The 23,097-nt window shown below is 36.2% G+C and overlaps 3 protein-coding genes across 3 annotated transcripts; all 3 read right to left on the bottom strand.

Moving 5' to 3' along the window:
• Positions 1-209: 209 nt before the first annotated feature.
• On the bottom strand, positions 210-6,965 carry LOC127657797 (ras-related protein Rab-25-like). The gene is made up of 5 exons (XM_052146711.1): positions 6,830-6,965; positions 4,587-4,782; positions 3,240-3,433; positions 1,863-1,943; positions 210-1,700 (listed from the first exon to the last, which is right to left on the bottom strand). Exons 1-5 carry the CDS (start codon positions 6,864-6,866, stop codon positions 1,573-1,575), a joined length of 636 nt encoding a protein of 211 aa, XP_052002671.1. The 5' UTR covers positions 6,867-6,965; the 3' UTR covers positions 210-1,572.
• An 861-nt stretch (positions 6,966-7,826) lies between these two features.
• On the bottom strand, positions 7,827-9,695 carry LOC127657799 (ragulator complex protein LAMTOR2). Its single transcript, XM_052146712.1, has 4 exons — positions 9,523-9,695; positions 8,568-8,730; positions 8,098-8,187; positions 7,827-7,975 (listed from the first exon to the last, which is right to left on the bottom strand). Exons 1-4 carry the CDS (start codon positions 9,588-9,590, stop codon positions 7,919-7,921), a joined length of 378 nt encoding a protein of 125 aa, XP_052002672.1. The 5' UTR covers positions 9,591-9,695; the 3' UTR covers positions 7,827-7,918.
• Positions 9,696-10,521: 826 nt separating this feature from the next.
• LOC127657784 (ubiquilin-4-like) lies at positions 10,522-20,382 on the bottom strand. The gene is made up of 11 exons (XM_052146688.1): positions 20,225-20,382; positions 19,023-19,174; positions 18,746-18,906; positions 17,950-18,212; positions 17,568-17,726; positions 17,001-17,214; positions 16,344-16,483; positions 16,151-16,234; positions 15,930-16,045; positions 13,478-13,670; positions 10,522-12,866 (listed from the first exon to the last, which is right to left on the bottom strand). Exons 1-11 carry the CDS (start codon positions 20,369-20,371, stop codon positions 12,714-12,716), a joined length of 1,782 nt encoding a protein of 593 aa, XP_052002648.1. The 5' UTR covers positions 20,372-20,382; the 3' UTR covers positions 10,522-12,713.
• Positions 20,383-23,097: the final 2,715 nt, after the last annotated feature.

The following is a 23,097-nucleotide window of genomic DNA, read 5'->3' as shown; positions in this document are numbered from 1 at the left end:
TTATAAACCACAGTTCGACTTCAGACTGTTTGCTTCAGTTGCAACTGTATAGAATAAATCCAGCATAAGTGAAAATCTTATCATCATATAATGAAATTAGTTTAAAAATCAAGCATTTTTATTATGATTTATGTAGATAAAAAGCAACAGTTTGCTTCATATATTCACTGGCAGCCAAAAGTTTGGAATAATGAACAGAATTTGCTGTTTTGGAGGGAAATTGGTACTTTAATTCACCAAAGTGGCATTCAACTGATCACAAAGTATAGTCAAGACATTACTGATGTGAAAAACAGCACCATCACTATTTGAAAAAAACAAAACAAAAGGTAATTTTTTTATCAAATCTAGACAGGCCCCATTTCCTGCAGCCATCACTCCAACACCTTATCCTTGATTAATCATGCTAAATAGCAAATTTGTTACTAGAAAATCACTTGCCATTATATCAAGCACAGTTGAAAGATATGTGATTTGTTAAATGAAGCTTATCATTGTCTTTGTGTTTGTTTTTGAGTTGCCACAGTATGCAATAGACTGGCATGTCTTAATGTCAATATTAGGCCAAACATGGCATCTCTAGAAACTCGTCAGTCAATCATTGTTTTGAGGAATGAAGGTTATACAATGCTTGAAATTGCTTGAAAGATTTCACACAAAGGTGTACACTACAGTCTTCAAAGACAAAGGACAACTGTCTCTAACAAGGACAGAAAGAGATGTGGAAGGTCAGATGTACAACTGAACAAGAGGATAAGTACATCAGAGTCTCTAGTTTGAGAAATAGACGCCTCACATGTCCTCCGCTGACAGCTTCATTGAATTCTACCCGCTCAACACCAGTTTCATGTACAACAGTAAAGAGAAGACTCAGGGGTGCAGGACTTATGGGAAGAATTGCAAAGAAAATTGTGTGTGTGTGTGTGTATATATATATATATATATATATATATATATATATATATATGAGAGAGAAAGAAAGAGAGATATTGTAATAGCACAATGTTGATTTAGTGCTGATTAGTTTAAAAATTAACACAAATTATTATTTTCACAGAATGTGGTGTATCCTTTATGCTCAAATCTGCATAGGTGTGTTCAATGAATACAATTTAACACAAAATGTGTTAATGAGCATGTAAATGAAAACAAACAAACAAAAAATGTCCCTTTATCTTACTAATAAAATTCTTTATTTTTCCTGCATCCATTGATGCACTTACAATAATAACAAAGTATGATGTGGAACTTTTGGCATGAAATCTCATAAATAATATCAACAGAAGCAAATGTCTTTGCTATGCAAAGAAATGAGAAGGAACATGGGGAAAATACTTTTAAATGAAACAAAATGTATTTTTTTCTTGTCACACCTGACAAGCTTTTAAAAATGCCTTTTAATTATAAAATAATATTTAAAAATACAAATATGGCTATGTCAGTCAGATTTAGTTTCTTTCACTTTTTATCACGCTGGTTCTTTCTAATCAAGAACTGGTGGTTCTCAGTCTACACACTGAATTTTGCAACTTCATCAAGACACTGGAATGTCCCACCATCTGGAATGTTCCATCACATATTCTTACAACAGGGCTTCTTTTCCTCTTGTGCATCAGCTGTTGGCGCTTTGGGTTGGGACAACGTCACAGCATTGATGGACCCTCGAGTCACCTCTTTGCTGCTCACTTTTTTATGGATTTCTGAAAGAAAGGGACCAAATAATGGCACCGTGATTATGACAATGAAGTGAAGTGCTTGTGTTCATTATGTCAAGCCTAACTGAAGACAAATCCAGAGATAAAGGAAGTCATGTAAAGTACATGTAAATATGGAGTGATGTGTGGAGAATAAACTGTTGCTACCTGTAAGGACAGTGTTGAATGCTGCCTCAACATTTGTTGACTCCAAAGCTGAAGTTTCCATGAACAGAAGACCATTCTTTTCTATAGAGGGGACAAGGAATGATGATAATATATCCCTTAAAGAGTCCCTTTAACAGTTGAAATTGTATTTATTTTGTTATAAAATGAATATTGTACATGACATACAGATATGTTTAAAGAAATAGTTCACAAATAAATTAAAAATGTCATTTTTTTTCCACCCCATCCAAACCTGAATGCTGTTTTTTTCTCTGGAACACAAAAGAAGAAATGTTGAATAATCTTTTTGCAGCTTTTCCAAACAACTCAAGCTCCAAAAGGACCAAAAAACAGCATTAAAGTGCCATAAAAGTACTGCATATGACTAATGCACTAATACAAGTCTTGTGAAGCCATACAAACTTTGTTTGAGTGAAAAAAACAAAATGTATGTACTTATTCACTGAAATCCTCAACTCTAATTTGGCTCTCAACAATTGGCAATTACGACACCAACATGATCACCCAGGAAGTCGGCAATTTGTTTCCGAGAGTACCAGTATATACCCTAAGATCGGCCACATTCCGACTAACTGACTGTAACACAGTTAAAGGATGGGCAAGGAGGAGGTGAGAACCGGCTTGTCAACATAAATGATAATTTAATTAAACTCAAAACACACAAACATCAATACACACACATGACGGACATGCCTGTAATTCTCTCTCTCTCGAACCATCGTCACCGGCCGCCTTTATCCCTCGCGCGCCTCATCAGGCCGATTGGGGACCGGGCGCGCGATATTCCGACCCGGCCCCGCCCCCCTCCGCTCCACACTGACATACGCCATCTCCTATCAAATTTTTTTGCATCGGCTTCAGTTTGTTTACCTTTCCCTGTGGGGTGACCAGAAGCATGCTGCGTTAGCAGCGTGGGAGAACTGGGTTCGGATCCTGCGTTGAAACCAGGAAGTAATTGCGTTCACATATTCAATACTGAGTGAATTTAGAAGTTAAATTTTTCCCTCTTGCATTACATTTCTACTCCATTGATGGTTCAATTCAGTTTATAAAATATGCATTCTTTTGAACTGTTTTACAACCTTTACAGCTGAAAACAACTCTCTTTTGGCACCCCTCTGTGGACAATACAGCCGGACAATTGAGCTCACACGCCCCACAGCACTTACCGCTTTGGCCACTGGGGGCAGTGTTTTGCATTTCTGTAAACACAGACCGATTTTAGCTAAAAATCGGTTTTCAATTTCACTGTCACTTTAGTCTTTCATCAGTCTGACGGCACTACATTTCTCCTGTTGTGTTCCAGTATACAGGTTTGTAATGAAACTATTCCTTAATTTTTTAAGTCTTAAATACCTGCAAAGTCTTTTGCATCCTCTGTTGGAACGGATCGTACTGCTGCCAAGTCTGTTTTGTTGCCCACGATCATCACTACAATATGAGGATCTGCATGATCATAGAGTTCCTTCAGCCAACGCTCAGCACTTTCATAGGTCAAATGCTTTGAAATGTCATAGACTAGTAGAGCTCCAACTGCTCCTCGATAATATCTGAAATAGAGTAACAGTTTTGCACCAGATCAGGAGAATAAATTTGTCCCTTTTTGTACCATGTGAGAGAACAGTATGAATAGTACAGCCAAAAATGTTGCCTTCATCTACTCACCAGATTGCTCTGTTCCACACAATGAAAATGGATGGTGACTATAGCAGACATAATGGCAAGACTTTCAGTGAATTACGTCTTAAATTTTGGTCTGTTCCTTACACAATCATATTGTATGGCTTTAAAAAACTCTGATCAAAGCACACAAATTGTACAGATTGCTTTCATGGTATTTATGGTTCTTATTCAGTCTGATCCTATGAAAATTACGCGACTGTGGCGACATGTTTGCAAAATTATATTGCAATGCTCCTCACACATATTGCAACAGTTCTGAAGTGAAATGTTCACTGTGTGGCCCTTAAAGTGAGTTAAATTTTCTCTCAAACAGATGAGGTGTTTAGAGATGATGCTCTGTCGTGTTTTAATGAACAAAACCTACCTCCCTACACTAAACCTAACCGAACCGAAAGTGTCATATAAAGCAAATGTGATGCTATTGCTGAAGCAACCACATCATTCTGTGGTTCTTCTATGACACTTTCAGCTCACGTATCAACTTGCATGCTCTTCAGGACCCTATTCAGTCATTTGCATCACAAGTGCAACGTTTTATCAGTTGAACAAGCTTGTAAATGTAGTTCGTTTTGTAATGCAAATGTTGATGTACATGTCATGTACTTCAGTAAAAAGTGTCTATATGTCAGAAGCTTGCATTGTTTGAGGAACCAGTTGAACTGATAATATGCCGTTTTACTTCTGATTTGTGTGAAAGTAAATAAAAGTCATTGTTTTTGTAGTGCCTTTAGTTTTTATTTTTACCAGGAAAGTGCCACGTTACAAACTATGAGGCACATAAAAATAACATTGCAAAAAGGTAGTTATAGCAATATGATTCTGATACCAGAGTGCTTTTATTTGTACATGGAGCATGACAGGCGTGGTCACCATTCAATTGTATTGTACAGAAAAAGAGCAGGAACAGAACTACATATCTCATGCTATGTTCTGCTGAAGAAAGCAAATCATAAAGGTTTTGGAAAACATGTAGATGAGTAAATTGTCTAGTACTGCAATGTTACACCAAGCATAACTCACGCTGAGGTGATGGCCCTATACCGCTCCAGTCCAGCAGTGTCCCAGATCTGAGCTTTGATGGTGAGACCATTCAGCTGCACAGTCCTTGTACTGAACTCCACTCCGATGGTTGTGCGGCTGTCATGGCTAAAGTCATTCTTAGTGAAACGGGATAGCAAGTTGCTCTTGCCTACGCCAGATTCACCAATCAAAACCACTGAAATAAAACGAAGAGTTGTGTATGAGTCAAAGTGGCTGGGGATAATACTGACCAAGATTTGTAAGACTTTTTGACAGGGGAGGACAACCAGGACGTTGTTCCAAACCCAGGCAATATGATAAGGGAGGCCAATGCAGGTCCTCTATAGTATAGGCTACTCATTGGGCCTGGGGAGAGAGGGCCCCACCCAAACATCTTTTGTCCTGGGCCCAGAGATTTTCGAGACGCCCTGCTTAGTGTATTTAGCAACACTGTCTTTGTGTAAAGTGCAATAATCGGTTGTGGATTAAAGGAGCAACCACTTACATATAAACTGATGATGCAATCAGCTACAATTTTCTTGGACTTCTGCAGGCACTAATAAGGATTTAGTTTAAACCTAGATTAAATCGATTTATTCAATTGCACCAGTCTTTAAACCTTGTATAAAAATATTCAGTATTACATTTAAAACCATCATTCTGATCCTTAATTTGACAGTAAATCTACATTAACTGAAATCCTGTTGCTCCATTGAGCGGGAATGTGAAGTATTTCAACATACAATTTCGACATAGATGCTATCATTAAAAAAAAACTTGGCTACATTTCTGTGAAACAATGCTTCCTTGACAGAAACTCATTTGTCAGCAATTTAGAATTATTCTTTTTAACTGCAACTTTAAGAGATAAAATATTTACTATTCAATTCTACTTTTGAATCATTGTAAGGAAATTCTCCAGGCTTCATGTTCATTACAATTCGAGACAGAAGTGATGTCAAAACTTGTGGGTGCAAACTTGGATGACTCAAACTTCTCAAAGATCTTAAACAAAATCAACACTCCACCCTGGATTATAATATAAAATTGCTGGGATTGGAATGGATTTAACATGTCATGTCAAATTATAGTATACGTGGTATTAATCAATTAACTTGTGCTCAAAAATTAGTAACTTAAGTATTAGTGAGAAAACTACAGTTGCCAATTTTCATGTAATCCTAAAATACTACCAAATAAAGACTGCAGACATCCGCCATTGCACAATGAACAAAATATTAAGCAGATTAAACAATTTTCTCCATTTATAAACAGTTTTATGTTGGTCTTGTAACAAATGATCATGCTCTTATGTTGTTAACTTGATAAAGATGATAAAATAACTGCTTTTGTTTCTTCAATTTAGCCTTTATGAAATCAGATCAAAATGAAAGGATTTTAAAAGGGTTGCTATGCTTTTCGCTGGTAATTGTGCACTTTTTGAGGTTTCACATGGAGTTTCAAAAAGTATTTCCCTTCCCACACTGTAAAATGTAACAAGTTGACTACTTTAAAAAATAAAAAAAAAAGCGAGGAAACCAATTGCCTTTAAAACAAACAAACAAACAAAAAAAAAAAACAAGAAAATATAGGCTACTTATTTGGCTCAAGTCAAGTTGACTAGTTCACATTACTTGAGCCAAATAAGTATATTTACTGTAAAATAAGTTCAGTTTACTTAAGACTTACATGCAAAGGTTAACTAATTAGATTTTTCAGTGCAGACTGATTAACTAAACTCAGTAATCTTGAGTAAACAATACTTCTGTTGTCATGGAAATTAGAATGTATGCACTGAACCAACCTATTGGATTAGTTTTACAAAAGTAAAAGTTTAAAGAGTCACACTAGATTATACTAGTGTTTCTATTAGCCAATAAACAATTTTCTACTTTTTTTTTTTTTAATATGTGCAAAGTAGACATCACCCTGTTTTCTTACCACAATTGCCATGTTACATTTTCTCTAACACTTTTACTAGCACATCTAGTCATATAAGAAAAATAACAGCAGGTCACACAGTGCAAAAACAGTGTGGAACGTTTGCAGATGATGAAATAAATTAGACATCCGAAAAGCACTCTTTTAATTTATATTACAAAGTAAAGAAAGTAACATTGCTACTTCTTTGACAATGCCATGAGGTGGAAAGAGGACATGGCAGTACAGTATCTACTCTATATCATGTTTCAATCTGTGCAGGTGTATACAGTATAAGGTCACAGATATGTAGTAAAGCTTACCTTTGAAAACAAAGTTGTAGGCCTCATCAGACCCCATATTCTCACTCCTGAAAGTATATCCTTTTTCTAAAAGACTTAGATTAATACTGCATGAGTCAAGATCACAACCAATCCCAACGGGATTACCAAGGCTGGCCTAAAGTACCAATTAATAATAATAATAATTATTAAAAAAACCCAGTAATAAACAGAAATCAAACCTTACAGTGTATGGTGGACAGTTCACTTGCTTGTACGAGGAACTAGCTTTCTTATTAAGCCAGCCAGTTCCGCTATCAAATGTGCTGTAACTTAGGCAGGGTGGGCGGGACTTTAGGTGAGCTGCAGTCAGGTCAGACAGGTAGGGCAAGAGCAGGTGCAGTCATATGATACTGGCTGTGATAGTGCACCTGCTCCGCCAATAACAAGACGACATACACACCATGCACAACCAATCATTTTCACTTAAGCAGTCTTTCCTGAGATCAGGAAGACGCTTATCTTAGAGGAGCCCCTCCCATGGTACATATTTTAGATTACATTTGCTTGCTGTGATACAATTTACACATTATTCTAACCAAATGCATTTACTATTTTGCTTGAACACACATACACATACATACATCCATCCATATATATATATATTCACTGTTCTTTTGATATATTATTAGATAAACTCAATTAATTTTCCAGGGGGAATAAACTAATCATATATAAAAAAAATATAAAAACCCAGATTCAGATATTTTTGCTCCACTGAATAGTCTGCCAAAATGCATAATGAACATACATAATGTTTGTCTTAGATAAGTAAAACAACTTAATATATATTTTTTATATTGCTCAACACTAGACACAGCCTGATCAGCAACTGCAAAAATCTTACTGAGAACAAAACAAGAAAATAACAATTGGGAAACTGCAGATTAAATGGATTAGTTCATGCTCATGTAAAGATTAATGAGTGGAATATGCACACAATTTGCAATAGGGATCATATTGAGAATGCAAATAAATAACGGGTAATTACTTGAGAAGATTCTGTTCAAAATATGTAACTGGCATTTAATGAACATAAATACAAGTTGTCAAAAGTATTTAAAAAACACCCTATGATGCTGCCACTTGTGTTAGTGGTTCTTCAAGGTACTGCACTAGAGCTTCCGCCTGCAAACAAATAAATACATATTTATAATAATGATGATTTTATGATTGTTCAAGAAAATACATGCCATGTGAATTTGTATATATTCTTTCATATTTGTCAGATCATATATGCAGTGTCTCACCTTGGCTTTAAGCATTCCAAATCCTACGGTTTCTTTGGCGTACATGCAAAGCAACAAGTTAGCAACACGGGTAATGGCCACCCTGCCCTCCTGGAGTGAAAAGGAAAAATGTGGTACATTATAAAATATCATCATTGCAGACCAATACATCCATTTGTTATTGAACTGTGCATAGAAAACGCACATTTCCAATTCAAATCTGTGTAAACATTTTGATCTGTATATGTTTTATTGTATATCACCATGTTAATGTAAATTCATAATCAAGGTAACTGAGTAAATAGTGTAAAATAAATGTTTTAATAATAGCATATTTGTGGATGGTAGATAGCCTTTCCATTTCTGCAGTTGAAGAAAAAAAAAAAAAAAAACATAATTCAGCCTCTAATGTTGTTACACCTTTTACTACATATACTCTATGAATCAAAACTCTACAAAACAATAACCCCACTGTCTCATTTCGTCCATACCATACAATCCATCAGAATAAATTTCAGTTTGTCCTCATTAAAGGCTTGATGTCCGTTTTTGTCATAGGCCGCCCAGATGTTACTAGCAATAGCTGCAGTGACTCTTGCATCAGTGTCTCCATATCCAGAGTAGGCCAACAGGGAGCCTTCATTATTCAGTAATCTAAAATAAAAAACAAAACATACTTCAAAAATTGCAACATTGCAACATTCAAAGTATTTAGACACTTAAACCACAATTTACAGGTGTATTACACATTACAAATTACATAATTTCACATTACCTATTTACCTTTAAAGGCTAAATTGATATGGTGTTATCAAATGCAATGCCATTCATCAGGATCAGACATTAATCTGGCCGATTTTGAAATACAATTTATTTTTTTACATCTGATATAGATCTAAATATTCTATTATAGTTCTATTTAAACATATTTTGGCATACATGAGTTGATGCTGATTTAAATCTTTGGATAAGTTGAATTCTTAATCTTGAAAATTTGATGAATTAATTTATTAAATGAATGTATTTTACATAAACGGAAGAGACCGATGGTCTGAATCAAATACACACACACACACACACACACACAGGTTAAAACAAAATCCAGTTTTAATATTGGCTTTAATATAAAACTTAATTTCTGACACTACAATTCATACATTTTTAAATGTAACTTGTGTGCAAAATACTTTTGGGCCTACTGTAGTAATGTATATGTATATGTGTGTGTATATATATATATATATATATATATATACACACACATATATATTATAATATATGCTTTGTCATGCAAATCAACAATCATATTTCCCAAAATATTAAATGAAGAGGAAAAAATATTATATCACATTATAATAACATTACTTATTATGCTTATTGTTTCCTGCGTGTTTATCTGACAGCTAAGCTAACCACATGAGCAATGATTGAATTTAAAGTACTTACAATGTGCTTTGTACGCCACTTGTGTTTGCTTGACTGAGCACTTGTGTTAGTGCTTTAGGACGCAACATAATTTAATGGAAAAGTACGCAACAACAACAACAAAAAACGAATAAACGTTTCAAATGTAACAGAGCTTTCAGCAACCAACTTCCAGCAGGACTAGATGAAAAACAGCTGACTTTGACTTCCGTGCTGATGAATCATGGGAAATGTAGTTTTGAAACACATTTGAGATCATGGACAGTCGTGTTCCGGAAATACAAATACCGTTAATTTTTTTCCATAGACAAATTGTTTTTTATGAATACGTTATAAACCTCTAAAGACCTTTTTGGAGGGTTTAAAACATAAAAAGTGAAGCTTATAATTTTATAAAAGCACTTTTAATTTAATTCTGTTAAAAATCATTACTTTTGAGGTTTAACTGTTTGAGTAACATCGTCATAGCAACGGTTGTTTAATTGGATATAACTTTATACAGAAAAGGTTAGTAAGGGATTTTATCACTAATATCATGTTAACATGCATGTTGTTTACGTCTTGTGGCTATACTTTAGAAACAGTGAGTATTACAGATTGTCCCCATTCACTTCCATTGTAAGTGCCTCACTGTAACCTAGACAGTAGGGACAAGTCCAAATTATTTTGCCACAAATGCTCAGGGTTGGAGAGTAACGGAATACATGTAACGGCATTACGTATTTAAAATACAAAATATAAGTAACTGTATTCTACTAGGCCTACAGTTACAATTTAAATAATTGGTATTTAGAATTCATTTACAATCAAAAAGTATTTTAATTACTGAAGAGATTACTTTGCATTTTATTGTCATTTGTTTCATTTAATATTTAGTCCTTTCAGATGGAAAAATGACATATAAATGATGTGATCCAAAGTGCATTTGAATAGCGGTGAAACACTTTCTTATGATGTGTTACATTCATACGAGCAGACAGAGAAGTAAGTATGAAGTAAATTTGGGGCAAAAGAAATATAAATAAACCTTGTGTATATTGTCAGCTTTATGCTAAGCTACAATGCTATTTCTAGCCATTTTACATGCACGTTACCAGACATGATCATATTTTTTTATCAAGAAAATTCACGTTGGATCATCATTAATTTTTTCTAGTAAGACCTTTGATATTTGGCCAAATTCGTATTAATGATTATAATTTTTGTATTGTTTCCTGTAAAAATATCTAAAAATCATTAAAACAAGATCAATTTGATTAATCTTGTTTTAGAAACTATACTGCATAAGATATTTAGGTTTTTCAGAGAATGCATTTTTAAAATGTGTAATTCGTCTTGCTGTACTGGCAGAGTTTTTATATATTTTTTATCAAAACAAGTGGAAAAATCTACCAGTGCTGAAGAAGTAATCCAAAGTATTTAGAATAAGTTACTGAACTTGAGTAATATAACAGACTACGTTACAAATTACAGCATGTATTCTGTAATGGAATACATTTCAAAACTAACGCTCCCAACCCTGCAAATGCTGTAGATTGATATTATCATTTACTGAACCTAGAATATTCCTTTAAGCACAAAGGTCTATATTTAGACAAGACTATTTAGAAAATCTTCAAAAGCCTAAAATATATAAAGATTAAAGCTTTAGCTGTATCGCCCAGCCTTAGTCTGTAACAGCATATAGTACTTATCAGTTTTTGTTTGTGTTGACCAAGTATTCAAGTAGCTTAGATTCTGCTTTAGTTTCTTATCGTTCCCATGTCTGTTCAAAATATGTAAATGGCATTTAATGTACATAAATACAAAAAAAGACATGATTCCATGTCATTTCTATGTAATTGATAGATTGCATAGTGAAGCAAATTCTAGCTGACGAAATATGTTGGAGTTGAACATTACTTGAAGTGGGCCTATTTGAATTCACTATAGAAATTTCCATGACTTTTCCAGGCTTAAAAATAATTATATCATTTATAAATATGACTTCCTGGAGTTTGGTCTGTGAATTCCACACTAATATTACTTGTGTTGTGGTCATATTTTCAGTAAGCAGCATCTGACTCACCCATGATAACCACAACCCTCAATGATACTTTAACTTGCTGTTGGCTTTAAGAAACAACAAATCCCAATAATTTCAGGTGTTTACCATGTAATTCATTTAGACTTTGTTTTTATATATATAGATTATGGACGTACAGCAAAACAAGTTGAACACATTTTTAATTCACATCAAAACTCAGCTGTTAGTTCCATTAGATGGCTGTTGATTAGCACTGAGATAAGCTAGCATCACTATCATGCCGTAACCAGGTTCACTGCCAGATCAACTTGAGAATGATGTAACCAGTATACAATACACGTCTTCTCCAGGCACTAGATTACTTCAATGTCAAAGCAAAAAGATATGGTAAAGACAAAATGTTGCCTGTGTTCGCCATTGCTCGTTAAGCTGAGAAATAATTTTATTGAAGCTTTGTTACAACCTTACCAATATAACAAGCCTTTACCGTTGCTTCATTTACACTCCCCACAAAGGCAAACGACTAACGAGATGACGGAATATCTTGAATCTCACTTCCAAAACTCATACCTTTCTAAAATAGCTTAAATGTAAGCGATCAGAGTCAAGGTGTTATAGTGCTCTGACATGTTCATGTCTATTAGGTTTCAAATAACACATCAAATGTCAAGGAACTCAAATCAACGTGAACCGAGGAAGCTTAAAGGGAGTAAAGACTAAGCTCTACATTTCTGCAATAAATACTGGTTTGATCAGGCATGATTTAGGAGAAACAGAAAGAAATGAAGGAAACCAAGCATTCTCACAACAGACAAGAATTCCTTTGGCTTAGGAATTCAAGCATATGTTTTTTTATTCCCCTAATTATTGTGCAGTGTCTCATGCGAGTATGTTTTAATTATAAGGAATGGTAACCTAAACTTGTTCAGCAAGTGTAAGCTTTGTCCCATCTTACTAGTGATGAGTGGGTTAGTGTGATGTCATTCCACAGCGATTCTGGTTTTGTTTTTTGTTCAAGGAAACAAATTTGGAACCCCTTTGCTCTTGATTCAAAGATAAAAAAAAAAAAAATTTAAAAAAATTTGAGAAATAATTGGAATTCTGTCTATGTGGGCTTGTCAGATTTTATGTGATGATGGACTATGTTCATTTCATGTCTTCCTTTGCACGCTCTCAGCTGGTGGAATTAGGAAGGCTGAGAGCCGAGCAGTCTTTCGATGGCGGCATTGATGTCACCCCCGGTGGCGATGAGGGCCTGAAGGTTGGCTTCCCTGTTTATGAAGCCCATGGCACTCAGCTGCTCCAGCTGCTGCTGGAAACGAACCTCTGGAGTCTGAGTCTGCAAGATGAAGCAAAATATGTGACGTGAGCATACAGCTGCTTTTTATGTGGCCATTAGACTAGTTTTACAATCCCTCCGTCTCACAACTTGCAAGTATGTGAAAGTTAACACAGATCTGTTCAAATAAAATCTCCAATAAAAACGTAAAGGCAAAAACAGCATTTTAGTTGATAAGTTCAACTCATTTTCATGAATCAGTTGGCTTCCGTTTTCAAATAACAATTCCGAATTATAGTTCAACGATGAACACTCAAAAATGTTAACGGTGTCCAAACAATGAAAACGTTCACAAGTTACCATGTTCATTTCATGAATAACTACAATAATAGATGAAAAAGATCTTTACTGTATTTTACTTCTAGCATTAAACTTTTTGAATCAATTTGGCTACAATGGCAAAATATTTATTCTTCTTCATAGAAAATACATAAATAGTGAGATATATATTCAAGTATATATTGAATATTGCCAAAAGGTTGAAAATAGATTTTTGCACCTTATCGCGAAGTGACAACAAAAACAAGTATACAAGGTCCATTCCAAGCGTACAGAACAGCAGAAGGAAAATAATAATAATAAAACAAATGTATTTTAAAAAAAAAATTTACCGATGCACTTCCTCCAGCAAACATCTGTAGCATCTGTTGCATGAGCTGCTGCTGGGCAGGATTAGTACCAGCTGTGGGGGTGGAGCCCTGGCCGGAGGGTGGAACATTCTCAGGGGTCACATTTACCCCTGTTGGCAGTGGGGCACCAGGGATGGCACCAGGGATGGCACCAGGGATGGCACCAGGAACCAGACTAGAAAGAAATAAGGCAAGTTTATTTGAGGAGTCAAGATATGTTCATACAATTTGTTTGATTGTGAATTATGACTGGGTCTGGGCAATACAGGTGAAACTCGAAAAATTTGAATATCGTGCAAAAGTTCATTAATTTCAGTAATTCAACTTAAAAGGTGAAACTAATATATTATATAGACTCATTACAAGCAAAGTAAGATATTTCAAGCCTTTATTTGATATAATTTTGATGATTATGGCTTACAGCTTATGAAAACCCCAAATTCAGAATCTCAGAAAATTAGAATATTACATGAAATCAATAAAAAAAAAGGATTTTAAATACAGAAATGTCGGCCCTCTGAAAAGTATAATCATGCATATGTACTCAGTACTTGGTTTGGGCCCCTTTTGCATTAATTACTGCCTCAATGCAGCGTGGCATGGATGCTATCAGCCTGTGGCACTGCTGAGGTGTTATGGAAGACCAAGATGCTTCAATAGCGGCCTTCAGCTCTTCTGCATTGTTTGGTCTCATGTCTCTCATCTTTCTCTTGGCAATGCCCCATTGATTCTCTATGGGGTTCAGGTCAGGCGAGTTTGCTGGCCAATCAAGCACAGTAATACCATGGTCATTGAACCAGGTTTTGGTACTTTTGGCAGTGTGGGCAGGTGCCAAGTCCTGCTGGAAAATGAAGTCAGCATCTCCATAAAGCTTGTCTGCTGAAGGAAGCATGAAGTGCTCTAAAATGTCCCGGTAGACGGCTGCATTGACTCTGGACTTAATAAAGCACAGTGGACCAACACCAGCCGATGACATGGCTCCCCAAACCAACACAGACTGTGGAAACTTCACACTGGACTTCAAGCATCTTGGATTGTGTGCCTCTCCATTCTTCCTCCAGACTCTGGGACCTTGGTTTCCAAATGAGAGGCAAAATGTGCTCTCATCAGAAAAGAGGACTTTGGACCACTGAGCAACAGACCAGTTCTTTTTTTCTTTAGCCCAGGTAAGACGTTTGACATTTGAAGCCCATGTCCAGGATCCGTCTGTGTGTGGTGGCTCTTGATGCAGTAACTCCAGCCTCAGTCCACTCCTTGTGAAGCTCCCCCACACATTTGAATGGCCTTTTCCTGACAATCCTCTCCAGGCTACGGTCATCCCTGCTGCTTGTGCACCTTTTTCTTCCACACTTTTCCCTTCCACTTAACTTTCTATTAATGTGCTTTGATACAGCACTTTGAGAACATCCAACTTCTTTTGCAATTACCTTTTGAGGCTTTCCCTCCTTGTGGAGGGTGTCAATGATGGTTTTCTGCACAACTGTCAGGTCAGCAGTCTTCCCCATGATTGTGAATTCAACTGAACCAGACTGAGAGACCATTTAAAGGCTCAGGAACCCTTTGCAGGTGTTTAGCTGATTAGAGTGTGACACTTTGGGCCTACAATACTGAACCTTTTCACAATATTCTAATTTTCTGAGATTCTGAATTTGGGGTTTTCATAAGCTGTAAGCCATAATCATCAAAATGATATCAAATAAAGGCTTGAAATATCTTACTTTGCTTGTAATGAGTCTATATAATATATTAGTTTCACCTTTTAAGTTGAATTACTGAAATTAATGAACTTTTGCACGATATTCTAATTTTTCGAGTTTCACCTGTATTTCGATTAAGTCATAAATTAAGCAAGAATTCATGAAAATTAAGCCGTGAATATTGATATGACTTTAATGTGCTTTTTATATGGCCACAACCCTTCCTAAAGGGTGTCATGAAATTAATTTGCAATCCTGTAGTCTCGTGACTATGTGAGCATTCAGACATCTTAATAACGCCTCTGATTGAAACCCAGAAGAAACCCCAGTTCAATCAATATATTCAAAACGGTTTAATTGATCCATTGGTGCCATCACAAAAATGTTAACTCATGTGGCAATTTATGTTTTTTAAATGTTTTAGAGAAACGTTATGCAAGCATTACTGTTAATTACTATACATAGTTAATGAGGACTTGATCATATTTTTTTAACTACATTTTTATTGTCATACATCTTGAAGAATTTGGTTAATTATATATTTTTTTGCAAATACATAAATTGAATATTCTCAAAGGGCTGAAACATAACGTGCAAGCATATAACACAAAAATGTTTTAATCCAGAGGATGCTGTTTTTACTTGATGAAAGAGAGGACGTGTTCTCTGGGATTTCTTATGCTGTACAACATACGCCTGCCCTGCATGTTTCTATGGAAGATGACAAACAATCTCACCTGGGCATAAGACCAGGGGCTTCAGTTTGAAGTGTCTGCAGTCCTTCCTGTATCTGCATTAGGGCTTGCATGGCTCGAGGATTTGTCATTACAGAGAGGGATTCTGGGTTCTGCATCTGCAAATCAGTCCGATAAACAAGCCCATCAACACATAAAAGCAGATTATAAACCTAAATTAAAGAAATAGTTCCACTACAAATTAAAATTCAAACCGCACATACCTGCTGTAGAAACACTGGTAACTGCTGTCTCATTTGCTCCTGTAGCTGTGGATTTCCAGCAAAGAGCGGGTTGTTCATCATCACCTGAAAAACACACAATTCATTTGTAAATCTTTAACACATGCAAACATTAGTAAGAGAACATAGAAGCTATTCCAAACTGTTAAAAAAAACAGAGATGGTAGTTTGTGACCTGTGAGGCAACATCAGGATTCTGAGCCAGGGATTGCATCATGGTGCGCATGTAGGGAGCAGAAAGCATGTTCTGCATAAGCTGTGGATTCTCCGAGATCTGCTGCATGAGGCTTTGCATGCCGGGACTGTTAAACATACCTGTTCAACAACAGGTGAACCAGAGAGATCAGATATAAATCGTATTACATGAAATCACTGAATCTATGACAACATTTTAATTCAGCAGTGTATTCAATGCAAGTCATTCAATGCACCCTTTTAAACATTATTTCTTCAGCTTTATAAGCAAGTTTTAATGAGATGGTTCACCGAAACTAAAAGTCCCTCATTTCAATATTCCAAACTTGTATGATTTAAATTTTTATTATTTTCTACATACAATAAAATTGAATGGTGACCGAGGCTAACATTCTGACAAACATCTCCTTTTCTGTTCCACAGAAGACATCAAGTCATTTGGTTTAGAATATAATAAGTGAGTAAATGACAGAATTTTGGTTTTGGGGTAAATGACCCTATAAATGTGTAAACAAAAACACAATAATGCTATTGAAGCAACTAACAATAAGATCCTGGGAGCTTAAAATGCATCTAATTGCAAATTCTCTACACCATTTCCTTTTTCCGCCACAACAACATTTAACAAGGCCATTACCATTGCCAAGGTTAGAGGAGGCAATGCCCAGTGGGTTGGACACACTGGGTGTGGTTGAGCTTGTGGTGGAGCTTGTGGTGGTAGCAGTCCCAGAGGTGGCTGTGTCTGGGGGGCTCCAGGGATTTGGCAAGGGCTCTCTGTTTTCTGTCCTGGAGGGCTGTATTCCCGAGCCATCAGCATTACCACCCAATGCCGAAAAGGGGTTATTTCCGAACTATTATAAAGAAGGTTAAATATATTGTTACACATTGTAATTTCACAAGACAATACTTAACATAATTAGTGACCTTTAGTGTTGCAATTCAAGCCTATATTGTGTGGAAAGCAGACCCACATTTTTGTTTTAAATAAATATATTTAAACATACAATGAAAGTTAATGGTGACTGAGGCTAACATTGTGTTCATTATCTTTTGTGTTCCATGGAAAAAAGTCAGCCCAAAGGGATTTAGAACAACATGAGTGTGAGTAAATGACAATTGTCATTTGTGTGTAAAATATTTTGGTTATTAAATAATAATAATAATAAATACATTTTAAATATCTTTTTATTTTATTTCCTCAGACCTGTTCACGTGCAGCACTAAACATGGGCTCCTGAATGTCTGTGTACATCCTCCGGAGTGCATTGTACCCCCCGGGAATACTCTCTAGGTTGCTAAGCGCCCGGTCCTGGTTACGCATCATCTCTTGCATCATGGCTGGGTTCCTTGCCAACTCCATTGTCTTGCAAAGCAAAAAGGATTTTTGTAAAGTTACTATACCATTATGCTTGATATATCTTGATTGATACATTAGTATAATTCATTGTTATAATTTATTAAATATTAGTACATTACCACTACATGAGAAAAAAGCTTTTATTTATGGGAAAAGCACAATATCTGTTGTGCCACATGACCAATATCAAATGCACTAGATACCACAGTGCATCTCCAGACAAACATACCTGTCTCATGAGCTCTGGGTTGTTGAGCATGTGTGAAATCTCTGGGTTGCGCTCCATTAGTTGCTGCATCTGGGGATTGGCCACTATCATCTGCCTCATAAGGTCAGGGTTGGACATCATGCTCTGCACAAGCGGGTTCTCCATGATCTGAGAGAGCATCTCTGGGTTGGACATGAGCTGCCGCTGCATCTGTTGCTGGAGCTCCATGAAGTTGGCAGAGCCCATACCGAGATTAGACAGGCCTGACAGGTCACCAAAACCAGCTGAGAACACAGGGTGAACCAGAATATGACATAAATACAAATAAAAAGTACAGAAATATCTCAAGACAACATTTTTTTCATTAGGACTAACAAGTCTTTTAAACAAATATATTTACATAAGAACTTATCTATTAAATGGATGATTAACCTGAAAATCGTCATCATTTCCTCACCCTCATATTGTTTCAAACCATTTTAATTTCTTCCATGGAACGCCAAAGATGTTCGGTAGAATATTTGCCTTAGACACCATTCACTTACTTCCATTGCATAAAAAAAACATGCAATGATAGTTAATGGTGACTGAGGCCAACATTCTGCCTAACAAAAGCCATACAATTTTGGACAACATGGGAGTACATGACAATTTTAATTATTGGGTTACATTTCCCTCTAATGAATAAACAAATAATAATAAAAATAAAAACACAAAGCATTAAAAAAATAAAATCTGAGGGTATATGAAAAACAAACAAAAAGAATATTCTGGAATGACACTGAAAACAATCAGAGACAATGAACTGATCACCCACCTAGTAAATTAGCTGGCTGTGACGGGGATGGGGTCTGCCCACTGCCCTGGGTTGTGCCCAGGTTGCCAGTCGGGCTGGGGGTAGCGGTCCCGGCATCGTTGCCCTGCGATGGTCCAGGGACAGAAGAGGCAGAAGACTGTGGACTATCGCCACCTGAAGTCCTAGAAAACAAAAACAACCTAAATGTGATCCAAATATTCCCTTTAAACCAATGCAACATAAAACATAAGCATCATCATATTACAACAAATGGTGATGGATATGAAAATCTTCGTACTTTTGTGCGGTTTTGATGACCAGATGAACTGTGAGTCCGTCTTTAATGCCATGCTGACCGAGCGTGTCTCCATCTTTCAGGATCTTGCCAGCAAAAATCAGAACCAACTGGTCCTGCTTTGCCTTGAATCTTTTGGATATTTCTTCTTTAAACTATTCAGTAGAAGAAAAGAAAAAAACGTAACTTTACACACGAAATTAGATCAATACAATCCCACCTGAGGGACACACTTCCAAAAACTCTAGCTAGTAACTATCAACATGATACAGTAATAGCATAAAATAAATAGTGGGAAAAATATTGATATATCGTGATATTGTATTGATTGCAGGCTAAGTATCAATATTGTAATTGACAATTTTTCACATTATGGTGATGGGAAACATTCCTCTCACAAATCAATCTAGGATATAAACATCGGTGCTTCACACATAATCAACCACCGTTACAAAAATAAAAGATTTTAAAATGTTTATGCTACTACTGTATTCGTAAAGACTATAATAATGTACTGTACATGGATATTAGGAAATAAACACATTATTTTGTAAAATTGCTCTTTTATATTCATTTCACAATGCATTTGGTGATTTGGTAACAGTCCTCTGAAATCCAGTGAAGACGAATGAGAAACACGAAACACGGAGTGAAATATCGCAATATATATTAGTTTTGAAATCGCAAAACATAAAACAAATGAGGAATCGATATAATATCGCATCGCCAGCTACCTTGTCTATCCCACCCTATAATGAAAACGAAATGAACTTAAACAGTTATTTCCAATCCAAAGACAATATAGTCATTCAACATACTTGTTATATCCATACTTCACTGCGAACCCATATATATGCTTGTTAACCCAACAATAATCAATCATTCCAGGAAAAAAGCGCGACCAATAAATGACACACTAGAACCTTCTACATGAGCAGGCCGTTTCTTTCACAACCACAACAGCGCATTACAAAACCTCGCATTGCGTAGGTTTCTAAAACCACAAATTAATAGTTTATCTTAGCAGATCACAATATCACCATCTTGGTATTTATACAAGTAAAAGTGAGTTTAAACGTCCACTAAGGAGATTTTCGTCTCGTTCGGTTCGTCGTCGTCAATCGTTAGCTCACCGGCTAAAGCAGCTAGCCGCTGGTGTAGCGCGCGCCTGGGCGACACAAACAGCGGGAGATGCGAAAAATCACCTGTGCGACGGATGAATCTTCGGGAATGGCTATTTCTTCTTTGTCCTTGGGTGTTTTGACGGTAACTTTGATGATAGTCGCGCTAGCGGAGGCATTTTCCTCAGCGCTCGTCTCCACGGCCGGGTCCGTGCCGCTATTCTCCGCCATCTTTACTTCTCTTTTACTTCATTACATCATTGCACCGACAAGCAGCGGGGAAAAGAGTTGAAATCACGCCTGCAAGCCTCCACAGTCTGTGCCATAGCGACTCCTGGTTGTGTGGAGGCGCTATAAAACGACTATGCGGGGTCAACTGTCATTTGTCAGTCAATCTAATGTCTATGTAACGCATGCGGCATACGATATCTATCGACATTTAATCACACGCACAATAAGAATTATAGATATTATTCCAGAGGCGTTTCTGGCTTACTGTGCCCTAGGCGAGATCCAACGTGGTGCCTCCTTTAATTTCATCATCAACAACAACAACATGAGAAACAGATCAATATTTGAGTCCTTATTATTGTACTCTAAAATTTCAACTTTCACATATGAAAGTCACCTTTGATGCCTGTTTAGTCTCACTTTCATGTCTGAAAGTGTAAGTGGAGTTTTAGAGTAAAAAGGAACTAAAATATTGATCTGTTTCTCACCCACGTCAATCATGTCACTTCTGAAGACATTGATTTAGCCACTGGATTGTTATGGATTACTTTTATGCTGCCTTTTGTGCTTTTTGGAGCTTCAAAGTTCTGGCCAACATTTACTTGCATTTTATGGATGTATATTATACTGTTGATCATGATTATCTTATGCTTGTTCCGAATGTAAGAATCATTTACATATGATCATTCATAATCTTAACCATACAGAGCCTTTAAGGCTGAGTAGCCAATCAGGAACAACTCAGGGCACCTTTCCCCATCTCGTGAGCTCTCTGTAGGGTTGGGGTGGCTCGATTGGGGGCACCTTTCTCCCATTGCGAGGTATGGGCATGGCAGCACAGTTCGGGGCCGATCAGGTACCCTGTCATGCCACCCCAGAGAGTGAACTGTTCTAGTGAATGTAACATGGTAATTCTTATTAATTACTAGTCACAATTCAATTGTTGATATTAGGAAGGAAAATAGCACTAACAATGTAATTACTGGTATCAAAAATTATTATTTTTACTAGTAAGAAGCTAATGTGCATTTCGACATCTTGCCATAGAGCTGTTCAGCTAATTTACCATGGGTTCCCTTGGGATTTTCTTATGAGGTTTTTTCAACTTATGAGTAAAATAAGATCTGTGATAAACATTACTTGACAATACGAGGGCATATTGTTCTACAACATATGTTACACACTTTCATACCTCAAATGTGAATTTGGAAGCCACCGTTTAATACAACTCAATTCAATACAGCTTCAAAATGTATGTTTGAGGTATGTGTGTAATATATGTTGTGAATGTAACTCCCAATATAAAATCCCATAGGAAACTCCAGAGGGAACTCATGGTGAATTCTGTTGGGTTTGTGGATTACAACCTGAACAGCTCAATGGCAAAGTCTCGGCACAATCATGATTTCAAGTTCGATTACACTTCCTAATGCTTGATGCATGCACAGAGCACTAGATGGCGCTATAGTAAGTGTAATTGAGCTTGAAATCATGATCGCCAAGGAGACAGCAGGTGTCAAGGTTTATAATGAAAATCGAGTTACATTTTGGTCTGTTCTCACCCAAACCCAATTGGATCACTTCAGAAGACATGGATTAAGCCACTGGAGTTTAATGGATTACTTTCATACTTTTATGGACTTTTTGGAGCTTCAAAGTTTTGGTCATTATTTACTTGCATTGTATCTACAGAGCTACAGATATATTCTTCTTAAAATCTTCATTTGTGTTCTGCAGAATAAAGAAAGTCATATAGATGATGAGGTAATTTTGGGTGAACTATTCATTTATGTACTTTAAGTGTTCGTGGTCTGTTTATAATCTCTCTGTTAAGTTTGAGGCTTTTGTTGCGTTAGTATTTATAAGTCAAATGGCTGTTATTCCTTTTGTAGTGTTGTCACTACTGTATCTCTTCTCTTTAGTATTTTTCCAGCTATTCCTTTTCTTTTCTGTTAGTCAATCAGTTGCAAAAATAACATACACTTGTTTTGATTGCTTCAGATGTGTACAATCAATTTTTTCCCTTTCTTAAAGGGGAATGATGATTTTTGTTGCTGCGTGCCTACTGATATCTAGTAGTAGGTAAATAACACCACTGAATTAACAAACAACTGCACATAATGCATTATTGCTGCTCAAAGATTATTATATTACAACAGGGATGTTTTTTTTCTGTGTTTCATACTTTGTGATTTCTGTTTATTTAGATGTCAGTTTGGCCACATTATCAGTGTAAGAATTTGTATCATGTGTTAATCTGTGAACTATTGATACTTTAAAAAATATGATCAACATTATTAATTCATATTTTGTAGTATTTATCATATTTTACAAACTCAACCCTTATCCGCAATGGTATCTCGCAATATCTGTTCAACTTATATCAAAGGCTAAAGAACTTTGCAAGGCGTTGTTTATCTTTGCAGGAGGTTGCACAAGCGATGCTCATCCTTCTCAAGGGTTCATTCAAATGACAGAGCATTGTCTGATCACAAAAAGTTTTAGACCCCATTCAGACCTGTTATTAGCGCTGACCACTTGTGATTGGATTACCCAAAACACATCTTAATTCCATGTAGAAATGGGGTGTTTGCATGCTTATATTTTTCACACACATTTTTAAATATAGATAATGTACAGTATGGGGCAAAGGAGGCCTTGTGGCTAACGTAAATCCCTGAGAGAAAAATGAGAAATTGTAAAAGTCTGAATAACATTATTTGTAT

The sequence above is a fragment of the Xyrauchen texanus genome, chromosome 17 (assembly GCF_025860055.1).
Source record: "Xyrauchen texanus isolate HMW12.3.18 chromosome 17, RBS_HiC_50CHRs, whole genome shotgun sequence".
Lineage (NCBI taxonomy): Eukaryota > Metazoa > Chordata > Actinopteri > Cypriniformes > Catostomidae > Xyrauchen > Xyrauchen texanus.
Note: the sequence above shows the minus strand (reverse complement) of the source record. Positions and strands in the feature narration are given on the sequence as shown.